Source organism: Lonchura striata, chromosome 5 (genome assembly GCF_046129695.1).
Source record: "Lonchura striata isolate bLonStr1 chromosome 5, bLonStr1.mat, whole genome shotgun sequence".
Taxonomy (NCBI): domain Eukaryota; kingdom Metazoa; phylum Chordata; class Aves; order Passeriformes; family Estrildidae; genus Lonchura; species Lonchura striata.
Window position 1 is genome coordinate 70,914,398 of NC_134607.1, and position 14,419 is coordinate 70,928,816.

At 45.7% G+C, this 14,419-nt stretch overlaps 1 protein-coding gene across 4 annotated transcripts in view; it reads right to left on the minus strand.

Moving 5' to 3' along the window:
- Positions 1 to 6,008: 6,008 nt before the first annotated feature.
- Positions 6,009 to 14,419, minus strand: part of CHCHD3 (coiled-coil-helix-coiled-coil-helix domain containing 3) — a 131,257-nt gene continuing 122,846 nt past the window's right edge. For all 4 annotated transcript variants that reach the window (XM_077783708.1, XM_021530916.2, XM_021530917.2 and 1 more), the window contains 2 exons: positions 11,913 to 12,048; positions 6,009 to 6,707 (listed from right to left, as the gene is read on the minus strand). In XM_077783708.1, the coding sequence (XP_077639834.1) occupies positions 6,681 to 6,707; positions 11,913 to 12,048 (163 nt within the window). In that variant the 3' untranslated portion in view covers positions 6,009 to 6,680. The remainder of the gene's footprint in view (positions 6,708 to 11,912; positions 12,049 to 14,419) is intronic.

The window sequence follows — 14,419 nt, forward strand, 5'->3', positions numbered from 1 at the left end:
CTTTGACCTTTTCAAAGCAGGCCAAGTGTTAATAACATTAGAACTGAGAAGGGGGAAGAAAAAATTCTCACTACCTGACATAGGAAACAGGAGAGAGATCCAGTGAATTCTCATGTCTGGCAAAAGTATTTCATCTATTAATGGGCTTTCATCTCCTTGCTCCCACTACACTTCCACTGAACCTTTTGCAGATCTGATCCTTCCACCACGATCAAACTTGTGAACAACGTGGCAAGGAGCTGAAGGAACTTGTGAATTTCTTGCTATCAGTTTTATGGAATAGTGGACTCCAGCATGTGCCAAGTCCCTCCCAGCCCTGCTATTTCTGTACCAGCAACAGATGAACACGAGGAAGAATCTGCTTCGTTTGCACTTTATTGGGGAATCAGATCCACTTCCTGCAGCTCCAGCCTTCCAAATGAGCACTGGCAGGTTGATCTTCATTTTGGGATTACTGGGACAGCTGCACTGCCCTGTCCACCCACAGGACTTGGTGAGGAAGGAAGGATGATTTTCCTGGGTAGAAAATACCTGGTTTCATATGACACAGGCAGAAAAAACTCACCTCCAGGAGCTGAGCTGCAGCCCAAGCTGGAAATGGCTCCAAGGCCAGGGTGGATGGGGCTTGGAGCAGCGTGGCCTAGTGGAATGTGTCCCTGCCCATGACAAGGGTGTGGGATGAGATATCTGCGAGGTCCCTTCCCACCCAAACCAATCAGGGATTCCAGGGAACGCCTTTGCTGCTCAGGGGTGAAGGGATGTGAGGAATCCAGGACAAGGAGGAGGGATCAACCTCAGCCTGACACTGGGACACTCTCAAGCAGCTCCCCAAGAGGTGTCCCCACCCAAAAGGTGTCCCCAGCATTCTTAAGGAAATATAAAACCTTGCAATGAACACACCACTGCTGGGTGATCTGCCTTGAATCCTGCCCTGACCATGGCACAAGCACTTCTGGGTGTCATCAAAAGGTGGCTCAGAAGATTTTGGGCACAAAACCTCTGACCAACTGGGAGTTTAGGGTTATTTTCCCTCCAAACCACCCCATTTCTACCATTTCCAGCTTCCCATGCAGGGGGTGAAGGGTTAACCTCGGCGGGTGCTGCAGCCTGAAACTCAAGGTGCTCCCTCCAGCACTCCCCAGCAGTTACTGGCTTGAGAGAGAATCAAACTAATTACCTTAGTAATTAGCAAACTAATTACCTCTCTAATTACCCAGTGTCTTTGTTCACATGGAGCTGACATCCTTGAGGAGGAGCCCTGGCTCAGAGCCCCACGTTCTCTTGGGATTTTGCTGCCTCTCTCAAGGACTGGAAGACCCAGGTCCCCCCAGACCATGGCTGAGCTCTGGTCCTGCCCCTCTGACCCAGGGAGGAGCTGGTGCTGCTCCAGAGCCCTGATGGTCAAACCAGAGCTGCCCTTGCTGCCAGGCCTGCTTGACACTTCTGAGAGCAGCAGGGAGGTGACAGAGCCAACACAGAGCTGAAAGCAGCAGGATGTTCTCCAGCAGGGTGTTCACCAGCAGCGTGTTCTCCAAGGATGTTCTCCAGCAGGGTGTTCTCCAAGGATGTTCTCCAGCAGGATGTTCTCCAGCAGGGTGTCCTCCAGCAGGGTGTTCTCCAAAGATGTTCTCCAGCAGGGTGTCCTCCAGCAGGGTGTCCTCCAGCAGGGTGTTCTCCAAGGATGTCCTCCAGCAGGGTGTCCTCCAGCAGGGGGTTCTCCAAGGATGTCCTCCAGCAGGGTGTTCAGCATCAGGGTGTCCTCCAGCAGCGTGTTCAGCATCAGGGTGTCCTCCAGCAGGGTGTCCTCCAGCAGGATGTTCTCCAAGGATGTTCTCCAGCAGGGTGTCTTCCAGCAGGGTGTTCAGCACCAGGGTGTCCTCCAGCAGGGTGTTCTCGAAGGATGTTCTCCAGCAGGGTGTCCTCCAGCAGGGTGTTCAGCAGCAGGGTGTTCAGCACCAGGGTGTCCTCCAGCAGGGGGTTCTCCAAGGATGTCCTCCAGCAGGGTGTTCAGCATCAGGGTGTTCTCCAGCAGGGTGTTCAGCATCAGGGTGTTCTCCAGCAGGGTGTCCTCCAGCATGGTGTTCTCCAAGGATGTCCTCCAGCAGGGTGTCCTCCAGCAGGGTGTTCTCCAAGGATGTTCTCCAACAGGGTATTCTCCAGCAGGGTGTTCACCATCAGCACCCCTGCCCCTGTGCCTCACTTCCACATGACTCCTGTCCTGAGGGTCACTCACTGCTTGGAGGAATATAAAAAAGTAAAAGACTTCACAAAGTGCAGAAAGGCCCCAGAAATTAAGACATAAAGCAAAGCTGGGAAAATTCTAAACCTTCTCATGGAAAGATAGGGAGTTAAGAACCAAGTGAATACATTTATATTTATCGTAAAGAGCAAAAAAGCACAAGAATTTATTGATAGTTCAAGATGCGAAAAGTCCTGGATATATGCTTTGCAAAGATAGAAAAAGTTTCAATCTTAAAAAGTGAATTATTGTGTGTTGTTTGAGGTTCATAGAAGTCCATTTGTTAATGTTAAACCCACATGGGTCCTTATCTTACTGGTTAGAGTATAATGACTTTACACCTTTTCTTTTACACTACTGGTTCAAAGGATATGTAGAAAAATGCTTTGCATAAGCTTTTTTTTTTTTTTCTTTGATCTGGATTTGTGTGGATGTTTGCTTCCCTGTGTCTCTTGCTTTTTGCTGGTATGACACAGACACATAATAAATCCTAATTCTGCAACCAGGCAGGGTCCCACCCCGTTTGTGGGACAGGGAGTGATCGGGCAGAAGAGGTGTCCCGTGTGAGGGCACCACAGTGTCCTGAGCTCTGCTGGGGCAGCAGGAACAGCCCCAGCTCCTCAGGAGTCAGGGCTGGCAAGCAGGAACACGAGTGGTGTCACCAGTGCTGGCCATGGCCCCAGAGGGTTTTGTGGGAAGAGAGGCTGAGCACAGAGAGGGTTCTCCTGGCTGCAGGACCTCACCACCTTCTGCTCTTGTGGGAGTCCAGGACACCCCTCTGGCTGCCCTGGCTGTCTCCTGGCAGGAGGCTCGGAGACCTTGGCATGAAGTCAAAAACACCTGTGGCTTCCATTTTAGCCTGTGAAAAAGCTGCCAACTCTGTATGAGGAATTACAAGCCACAAGGGTTTGAGTAGTGTGATATTTTAATTGACACAGGGTGAATAAGTAGAATTTTGGGGGTTTTAGAATGTGGTTCAGGGGGTCAAGATGGAGGAATTTGGGTGTGTCCTGGCCTTTTTCTCCTTCTCCTTGTCCTTCATGTCTTGGTGTGATGGTGACACTTTTCTACTGGTTTAAGGTAGAGACACACTGTCTAACATAGATGATAGGTATTGGCACATTATTGTAAACACAATACACATAACTTTTGATATAAAATGTAAACTCTGCCTCAGGCAACAGGCAGCTTGCCATGGCCTCCTTGCTAGACAGAGCTGGGCAGGTCAGAGACAGAATGTTATAGATAAGGAAAAATAAACAACCTTGAGAAGCTGAGAAGCTTATCCTACACATTTCAGACTCCTTCTGTGGCTGCACGAGCTGGGAAAAAAGGACTTTTACACTCTTGGGGTCATCCCAGCACCACAGACCCCAAGACTCCCTCCTCCCACATCCCCTCTTGTGTCTCCAGCCAACTCCCAGAGTGTCAGCTCAGCACAAACCATCACAAATTATGGACTGACCAGGTCACAGAATCCACATCTGCAGCTGCTTGTGCCCAGCTCTAAATCCTTGTCTGCCTTTGCCTGCAGCACCCAGCTCCTGATGGAACAGGACTGACCATGACTTCTGGGTTCTGCAAGTCACATCTGACACCCTGGACAAAAATCCTGGCACTTCTCCACTCCCTCTGTCCCTGCTGCTGGTGAAGGAGGCTGGCCTTGCTCTGTGCCAGCAGTGCTTGCAGCTGGAAAAGGTCACAGAATCATAAAATTATGAAAAGGAAGGAAACTTCTCCATAGGTTTTCCATACTAAAAAAAACCCAGGAAACTTTCAAGATTTTAGTATTTCAGCACCCACACCAGCAAGTGGCGAGAAGGAAAAAAAATCAAACACCTACAGCAGGACAGAGATGCAGGCACACAAAACCAGAGGTGGCAAAAGCAGAGATGGTGGTGAAATAGCAGAAATATCCAGAATTACTGCTCTGCTTTGAAGGCAAAGGTTGTCCACACCATGAACAGCTCTGAAGCCCACACCAAGGACAGTTCTGAAGCCCACACCACCACCAGGGCCATTTTTAAAGTCCTTACCCTGCTGCTGCCACCAGCCTCGCCCAAGCCACACAAGCTGGAGATGCCACCCCTGATGCCACAGAAGATGTTTAAAGAACACAACACCTCAAACACAGTTGGGACAAAGCAGGAAAGGCTGATTCTCATTGCTCAAGGCTGTCAGGATGAGGAACCAATAAACATTTGGCAGTAACAGAGACCTTCCTTCCCGACACAGCTCTTCCCCTGATTTTACAGCATCATCTGGCCTGCAAAACGTCTGCTTTCCCTCTATGCTGTGTTTTGCTGCCAATTCTGAGTCTGGCAAGGCTGGCTCTGCCAACTTCTTGGCTCTCTGTTACAAAAGAGAACATTAGAGAGAAGGATTTGTGAGTGAGCTGATTTGTAAACACTACAGCAAGTCACCGTGTAAACACGGTGCTTATGTCCCCCTTGTTTCTCCCGAGCAGTTTACCTGGCACCTGATGTTGAACTCCAGGATCCTCCCCTCCCACCAACATTACAGTTGCTTGGCATGTAAAAAAAAAAAAATCCCACCTTCTCTGGGTAGCATTAAAAAAAAAAAAAAATCCATAATTAAACAGCGCTCACAAAGCATCTTGATAATTAGGAAAGTCACTGGTAATATTTTGCATGAATAATAAACGAGATCCACAGGTGCACCCGCAGTTGTTCAGTAGGATGAGGTTCAAACACAGCCAATTAGAGAGGGAGAACAGGTAAATAAACAGCGGAAGGCTCCAGACTTGCTGCTCATTTGACATCATTACTTTCACTATTGTGTAAAAAGTCCCTTGTAAGACTGCTTGGGACAAGGAGTGTGGCAGTTTTTACCTGAAGAACAAGAATTAAAGGAACCTAGGTGTGGCAGGCACATTCTTCTCTCTCTCAGGATTTTTTCATAGAGGAGCACAGAGAGAAAGAAGAGAAAACAATTTCTATTTCTGCTCCTTGTTTTCCCATGTGGAATGTGTTTGGAGAATTGTTTCCCTGGGGTGATTGCTTGGTTGGATTCTGGTGAGGGTTGTTTTAGCCTCATGGCCAATCCAACCCACCTGGGGCTGGACTAGAGAGGGTCACGGGTTGTGAGTGAGTTAGAGATGGTAGTTAGAACAAGTAGGTTTGTAGTTTGAGTATCTCCTTTAAATAGTATATTAATGTATTCTAGTATAGTTATAATAAAGAAATCATTCAGCCTTCTGAACTGGAGTCAGACATCACCATTTCTTCCCACCAGTTTCACTTAGATTTACAATAACTGGGTTCTTGCACAAACCTGGTTTGGAGATTTTGGGGTATTTCTGCCCTTTCACAGGACCCCAAAATGGTTTAAGTGGGAAGAGACCTTGAGACCACCTCATTCCAACCCCCTCCCATGGGCAGGAACACCTTCCACCATCCCATGTTGCTCCAGGTCCCATGCAGCCTGGCCTGGGACACTCCCAGGGATGGGGAACCCACACCCTCTCCAGGCAACAAGAGCTTGTGCTGCTCCATTCACAAGCATTTCCAAGGAGGGACGTTGTGGTGGATAAATCACAACACTCCCATCACGTGGCATCCTTTTAGGTGGCTGTGACTGAAAACAGCTCAATCCAAGCCCCGTTCCTGACACCAGGGCTGGTTGTGCATGAAAGTCTGTGCTTGAAAGCTTCAGCAACAACATCTGCTGGGAAAGCATGATTGACACAGCAGAGGGAACACCATCCAGCCCCGAGGAGTGGGAAGGGAGACAGACTGCAGCATCAATCTTGTGCATAAAATAGATTTATTGTTGGTACAGAGCGAGGCATTTTTGTCAGGACTTGATACGAGCAAGGAGCACAACAGAACCATCCCATGGAAATAAAGGCCATGGAGCACCCTAAGCCTTAGGTCACAAACATCATTCCAGCAGAAGGCCTGCAGAGAGAGACTTCATCAAGCCATGTCATTTGGGAAATAAATTAAAGCACAATTTACAATTCTACACTGAGAGGAGAACTCTGACATCGGGACCAGGGGCTGCTCCCAAGGAACGGCCGCGTACCGGCGCTGCAAGGGATACACCCCCTGCCTCTGAGAGAGAGACATTTCTGAGGAGATTCTCCACTGAAACAGCAGCATTTGAAGGATACTTCCCCTCTCTGAGGTCAGGGAAAGGCTCTTTTCTTTGCCTTCCTTCAATCACCGTAAGTGGGCTTGGATGCGGAGCAGCGGCCTCGGACGGGCGACTCGGGCGGAACAAGATCCAGGTCTCGCTTTCCCAGCGCTCAGGCTGATTGAGCCGTGAGGATGCTGCCCTTCAAATGGCCCCTCCACTCCTTCTCTTTATTGGGCTGCCCTGCAAATGGGCTGCTGGGTCACTCTTGGGGAGAAAAAAAAAAATAAAGGTCTTCTGCTGAAATTAGTTGATGGTCCTGTGCTTGATACGGACAATGCCTTTATCCTCCTCTCCCAAGCATTCTCTGCTGCAAAAACGATCAGAGGGGAGGGAGGAGAGAGGGAGAAACACATATTTCAGTAACTTCAAGTTATTCTGAAGTTTGGCTTCAATTCCTTCCTAGGAGCTGCAATTTTTTAAAAATAAAAATGCACCACAAGAAACGTTGTTGATAAACAAACACATCATGCCAGAGACAAGTCACAGCAGCAGAATGAAGCAGTTTGAGGACTCAACAAGGCAGTGGTTTGGAGGCCTGAAGAATCCCAGAATCCCAGAATAATGAGGTTGGAAAAGACCTCTAAGATCATCAAGCCCTAACACCACAACTTGGCACCAAGTGCCAAGTCCAGTCTTTTTTTAAACACAACCAGACATCGTGATTCTACCACCTCCCTAGGAAGACAATTCCAGTATTTTATTATTCTTTTAGTGAAAATTTTTTTCCTAATATCCAACCTAAACCTTCCCTCATAGTCTCACTAATGATCCATTTTCACCTTCCCTCATGCTATCACGGCTTTAGTGCTGTGGCTATTAAAGGAAATTAAAACACCTGACCTTATAATAAGAAAAATCCCATTCCCAGCAAACTCTTGAGGAAAAACATCCTGAAAACATCCAACACTGAGTATCCCTTGCCTGGTCCATTCCTGGGGTCTGAGTCAGAATCAAAACCCCAACACTCTGAACATGTTGCACTCATCTTGGGCTTCATTACAGAACCACAGACCATGAAATGGTTTGGGTTGGAAAGGACCTTAAAAATAATTTAATTATTTTCACTAGACCAGGTTTTCTGTCCCTGGAAATGTTCCAGGCCAGGTTGGACAGGGCTTGGAGTAACCTGGGATAATGGAAGGTGTCCCTGCCCATGGCAGGGGTGGAATGAGATGATCTTTAAGGCCCCTTCCAACCCAAACCATTCTTCTTGCCTACAAAACCCATCAAACAAGTAAGGACTAATTATGAGTCTCCTTGCAAGAAATGGCAAGAAGGGATTTGATAATTCTGAGGCTTTATGTCAGGAACAAACCCAAATTTAAACCTTAAAATCTTACAGGTGACATCCAAACAGCTGATTCAGGTGTTTGAGCAACACTACAGAGCTTGGAAGTCTGAACTGCATTGTCACAGTCATGGAAATTAGGGAAAATTGACAATAAAGGGAATTAAAACCATGTCAGGTTTGGCTTCAACCAAAATCTCATATTATCCCTAAAAATAACTTGGTAAACTGTGTTTTTCCAGTTCCTGCAAGGGTTAAGAGCTGCACTTAGAGACTGGATTTTAGGAAAAATGTCTTTCCCAAAAGGACTGTCCAGCCTGGCACAGCTGGGCACGGGGCAGGGGTGGAGTCCCCCTTCCTGGAGGAATTTAAAGCCCTTCAAAATGTGGATGTGGCACTTGGGGACATGGTCAGTGGTGGCCTTGGCAGTGCTGGGAATGCTTGGACTCCATGATCCTGGAGGTATTTTCCAACCATAACAATTCTGGCTTGAAAACTCTCCAAGGCATCCACACAAACAGGTGGTGCCTGTGCTTGTGCCCACAAAATCCTCCAGAATCCACAGAGGAGAAGAGGCTGATGGAATAAAAAGAGTCAGTTTTGTGCTCCTTGGGTGCATTTGCAAACAAAAATCTGGGGAAATTTCATCCACTACCAAAACCTCCAATCCATGGCACCCCATGGAGACTTCTGGAAAGCTCAGGAAGGCTCCTCTACCTGAAAACTCCTTTTTGCACAGGAATTACAGACTCAGTCCACGCCATCTCTGGGCTGAATATTAATTTATGTCCATTTAACACTGCACAGGTTAACAGAGGAAATCCCCAAGGGATATGAGAAGAAATGGGCTACTTTTGTTCACTGTCCTAAGGAAATCAATTGCAAATATTTGTTCATCATATCCGTATTTCTGCCCACAAAATTTCACCTTCAGACAAACAGGTGTTCCAAGCCTTGCTTTGATTTTATCTATATTTTGGTGTTTTTTAGTGTTTTTTCTTGCATTTTAAAATTAATGCATTTAAAAAACATATATTTATTTTTTTTTTTAACATAACCCCATGGAGGGAAGCTGGTTCTTAATAAACTTCTTCAATGAGGGCAGTGTTAAATGATGAAGTCTTTTTGTTCCATTTCAATTCAGTGTTTCCAGATACACAAATCCCATGTATTTTTCTCTTAGACTAGAAATTGGTATCAAGTAAAAATACTGGAGGATGAGGCTAAAATCCTGGTTTTATTCTATTTAGAATGCATAATTAAGGACCCACTTGGTCCAACAAATGAAAATAGTGGTTTCAAGACTGAAGGATAACATTTTGCAGCCAAGCTGTCAGGCACCAGCAGCTGCTGGTATTGTTATTTTAAATTTCTTAAAACTCACCTGCCTGCAGAGGCCTGAATCCTTCTGGAATTCAATGGTTTAACAGGAAATTATTGCACAGATTTGTTAAACCATACACTAGTTGTGTTTTTATGTAAGAATCAGAACTTCTTGTAACCCAGGAGGGGAAAAAATTGAGAAAAACACCCCTAAAATGTACATTTTAACAGCTATTGTCCATATCCATGGCTAAAAAACTAGGAAAAAGGATTAAAAAGCCACGGATGTCTGGCTGGAGTTACTTCAGCATAAATAAATGCTAGACACAATCCAAATATCTTCTCCTTAATGGCTCCATTAGGTTAAGTTTTCCTCTCCATTACTGGCATTATCATTATAATAACATGCAAACATTAATAAAAGAGTTTAATTTATCTCCCCAGCTTCTCATGACTTTGGGAAGAGATTTCAAGGGAAGATACAACAACGTGTCAAACCCCTCTGAATTAACAACTCTCTGGGCTTTTCTAAAGAGGGGAGAAAAGGACAGATAGAGACATGAGATTACAGACAGCATGAGAAATAAGGAGCACACAGAAGAGAGGGGGAGATAATTATAAGCAAGATAGGAAAGAAAGAGGAGTCAATAAATTCAATTTATGAAAAGCACAGAGTGTGCTCAGCCCGAGCACAAGTGCCCAGACTCACCGCCAGGAAATCGGATTAGTTCACTTATTTGCTTTTCAATATCTTGCTCTATTCCCTCTAGCAAATTTTCTTCTTCCTTTGTTTCTTGTAGCCAGTGTCAGTTAACTTTTTCATTTCTGAATCTGCCATTTATCCCCCTCCTCTGGCTCCCAACCAAGCGCACAGGGAAGGTAATTTTGAAGTGATTTTATAGCAGCATTTAGGAATTATTTTGAAGTAAATGTCTGGACTTGTGGGCAAACAGTGAGTAAAAATAATTACAATTACAGCTGCAGCACCTGGAGGATGGGCTGGAGTTCATTATGAAAAACAATTGCTCCTGCTTGCAAATATTTCCATCATAAAAGGCTTCTCCTTCTCTGTTATCATGAGAGAAACCTCTCTGAATTCTCATCTTGAAGCATGTGTGAAACAGAATAAGGAACATTTAGGAAACACTTTTAACTACTTGACAGGCTTGGATGAAGATCTTCAACAGAAAAAAAGGTGTTTAAAAGGGTTCAAAAACCTAATGCTCATATTTATGCAATTTGCTTTTCCTGCACCTTCTGAACATGAATTAATTCATCCCCATCAGAGTCTTCTGAAGAAATTCCTATCAGATACAAACTCGAGTTAGAGCTTAAACATGTCTAAGTAATTAATCCTTCTTTTTTTTTTATGGTTACTTCAAAAAAATAATAAAAAAAATTATACATACAGTAAATTAGTGCTGCAGATGCTGCAGGTCCATGGGGAAATCCACTAGAGAATAAACCAAAACAGGGCTACAAGTGACAGAAGAAGAGGAAACAGCCTCAAGTTGCACCAGGGGGGTTTAGGTTGGATATTGTGGAGGATTTCTTCACTCAAAGGCTTGTCCAGCCAGGGCAGGGCTGGAGTCCCCATTCCTGGGGGGATTCCAAAGCCCTGGGGATGTGGCACTTGGGGACAGGGTCAGTGGTGGCCTTGGCAGTGCTGGGGAACAACTGGACTGGATGGGCTTAATAACCTTAATGATGCTGTGATTCTTAACTTATTCACTGGATAAAAACTAGGAAAAAAATCATTTTTCTAAAAAAGGAGATTGGAGGAGAAATGGAATCACAGAAGGGTTTGGGTTGGAAGGGACCTTAAAGCCCATCCAGTGCCACCCCAGCCACAGCAGGGACACCTCCCACCATGTCAGGGTGCTCCAAGCTGGCCTTGGACACTTCTAAGGATGGCACAACGTAAAGAACCATAAAAAATATAATAATAAACAATATCTAAAAACAATAAGGGAAGTGAATTGGAAGGGACAGGGAGCTCTCAGTGACTGAGGAACAACGAGCAGTGTTAATTCCAGCAGATCTTTGGGAATACCAGCTCAAGGCTGCAGCATTTTAAAGCAAAAGGTCACGGGGAAGGATCAGAGGCAAAGTCTCAGGGATTTTCTGCCCAGGCAGAGTTAAGCTCAGGGAAGGTGATTACCATGATCAAACAGCAGCCGTGCTCGCCAGGTCTCCACTATCACATAAAGATGGGTGTCCTCACGTGCTCAAATATTAACTCACAGATTTGGGCAGAAATAAAGATCAACGGACTGATCTAAGCACTTCTTACACATCCTGCATGTGAGCTGTGAGCAACACATCTCCTGGTTTGTTTAAGAGCACAATTGAGGTCAATATATGCATTTCTGCACTTGAAAAGAGTGAAATTGAGAAATTGTAGCTTCTTTTAATTTAATGATTTACGTATCACTGTCATTTTCCTTCATGCTGCACCATTAAAGCATAAAAATTTTAACTGGCAGTGACATCCATACCCTACAAAACTGGAAGAGAGGAGGGCAAGAGCAGGTAAGGGGCACTTTTAGAGCCCTGCATAACACATGACAGAAGAAATCAAGAATTCCAAGTGGTCACCAATGTAATTTGAGACATCCATAAGTTTCTCATATTTATGGCAAAGACTACCAGGTATTTGAATCCCCTTGTTTTACTGCTAAAACTGTAGATAACAGGAAACATCTGCCAACAGCAAGAGCTGCTACACTAAACAACAGCTTCCCAGGGGAAGAGATGGAAACCTGAGCATTTAAATCAACTCCGAGTGGTCTCCACAGAGAACACGCGCATCGGGAAATGCTCAGGCATGGAGGAAAGACTAATTGAAAATTCCTCTGCTCATCATTCCATCATTTTTCAGTGAGAATAGGTCCAGCTCACCTGTTTGGCATGATTGACACAGTGCAGGTACTGGCTGGCCAGGGCAGAGCAGCTCAGGGTCTCCTGGGCATGTTCCCGGTAGCACTGGAGGATTTTATCCTGCAGCTCCCCACAGATGGGGTGGGACTCGTATCTCCTGTGGGAACAGAGAACAGCTTCAGGGTTTCCTTCTAAAAACATCTCAGGAAAGACAAAAAACTTGAATTATTTTATTATTATTGTTATTATTATTATTGATTTGGTTTGGGTTGGAAGGGACAAAGCACATCCAGTTCCACCCCTTGCCCTGGGCAGGGACACCTTCCACTATCCCAGGGTGCTCCAAGCCCTGTCCAACCTGGCCTGGGACACTTCCAGGTGAAAGAATTCCTCCCTGTGAGGGTGGTGAGGTCCTGGCACTGATTGCTCAGGGCTGCACTGATGCCTCAGGTTTTAGTTTTTATATTTTTCACATTCTGAGCTGCTTTGGTGTATGGGTCTGGGCTTCACATGATGGGATGGTGAGCTCTGTGCACAGAGCAGGGACACAAAACAATTCCTGCTCCAGCTGGGCACCAAGGACAAATGATCCAAACCTCAGCCCAGGAGCACAAACACCGTGGGCTGGAGAGAGAAAAACAAGCAGGGTGGGACTGATGGGCTGGAGCTGGAATTGGGAATGAACTCCAAGGTGCCAATGGAGCAGAACTGATCCCAGGGAGAGCCCCCGGGAGCGCTCATGAATTTTGGGGCCATTTTGGTTCATTTTGGGACCATTTTGGTTCATTTGGGTTCATTTTGGGACCGTTTTGGTTCATTTGGGTGCAGCCCTGGCTGGGCTCTGGTGCTGCCCAAGGTGGATCCATGGAGGAGATCCTTTAATAAATCCCTGATTTATTCTTTAGCTCAGCCCAGCCTCTGCTCCAGCTCAGCCTTCTCAAGGCATCATCCTCATCCCTGGAAGTGTCCAAGGGTTGGACAGAGCTTGGAGCACCCTGGGACAGTGGAAGGAGTCCCTGCCCATGGAAATGGGTTTGTAACTGGGTGATCCTCAAGGTCCCTCCCAACCCAATCCACTCTGTGATTTTGATTCTCATTTTGCTGATTGGCCAAGGCAGATTTCCTCCATCAGGGAAATGAAACACGAAGCACAGACGCTGCTCCTGTGGGGAATTGATTGCTTGACAACCACTGAAGACGTCGTGCTAAAATAAAGAGACTTTATTTTAAGTCACCTTGATTTTACAGTATGTACCTAATATAAAACATCTCTTCCTCCTTTCACTCATTACCCTGAACCTGTGAAATCTAAACCAGAATTTAAATGCAGTCCCAGGTGCTTTCACACTTTTATGATCTCCAAGTTCAAACTTCTGCAGATTCTTATGGGGGAGGATTTTCCCTTAATCCCCGCTCTGCTGAGATCAGCACGTGCTTCAAAGGCATGTCAGGCATCAAAATGTCCAACCACAAACTGCTGCACATGGAGGGAGGGTGGTAAGGTCTGGACTGGGACAGGGAACACAGAAACAGCAGGGATGTTCTCTGTAGACATCTCCCAGCAGTGATGATTTAGGTCCAGCTAAACCAGAGCTCGATTAAAATGCCCAAACCCCTGGTGTGGATCGATAAATCAATACAAGAGAGCCTGAATTAACTAAAAATACCCACAGTAAACCTTGCTGTGCCTTTATTCACAAGTGATTTTAAAGTGAACTCTACTATACAGGTGAAGAGAGAAAGGAATGGGCTGCTCTAGCATCACTGCATAAATTCTGTCAATGTATATAAAGCCATTTCAATGGGGGAACTCCCTAACACTGATACAGAGCTTTTGAATTTTGTGGTTTTTTTCCCAGAGTCATGCCACCTGTGACCAAAATCCAGGTATTATTCCTTATTTGAATGTTCCAAAGGATGCTGTACATTGCCAACCCTATGGGAGCCCTGTGAGACACATCATCTCCTGCCCCTCAGTGACTTATTTTCACAGTCTGACTTTTCTCCCCTCATTCAGGGGGGATTTTTGAAAACCTGCTCTCAGCTCTGTCCTTGTGAGAACAAGGCCACTTCCTTCAAGCCAACCAAGTCCATTTCTTGGATTAATCTGAAGGTGAGCACTGTCTCTGTATTGATCAGCTGTGCTTGTTCCACTCCTCTAATGCTCTGTTGGCACTTTTGGAAAAGCACTAAATGAAATTACTGCCTGGCATTAGAGGGTCATAAACCACAGGCTGCAGGATCTCCTGTTGGGAAGGGAGGTTCCAATGTGCATTATGGGAACCCCTCCAAAGGGTTTCCCATTGATTTCTGGACTCACAGGAGTCCAGATGGATGGTCAGAAACAACAGCAAGGAAACTCCTCCAAAGGAGAATGAAATATCTCCCTAACAGAGAATCTCCTGAAGCAACTATGATTACATCATTTAATACGTAAATGGGATATTGGGAAGGAATTCCTGGCTGGGATGGAATTCCCAGAGCAGCTGTGGCAGCCCCTGGATCCCTGGAAGTGTCCAAGGACAGGT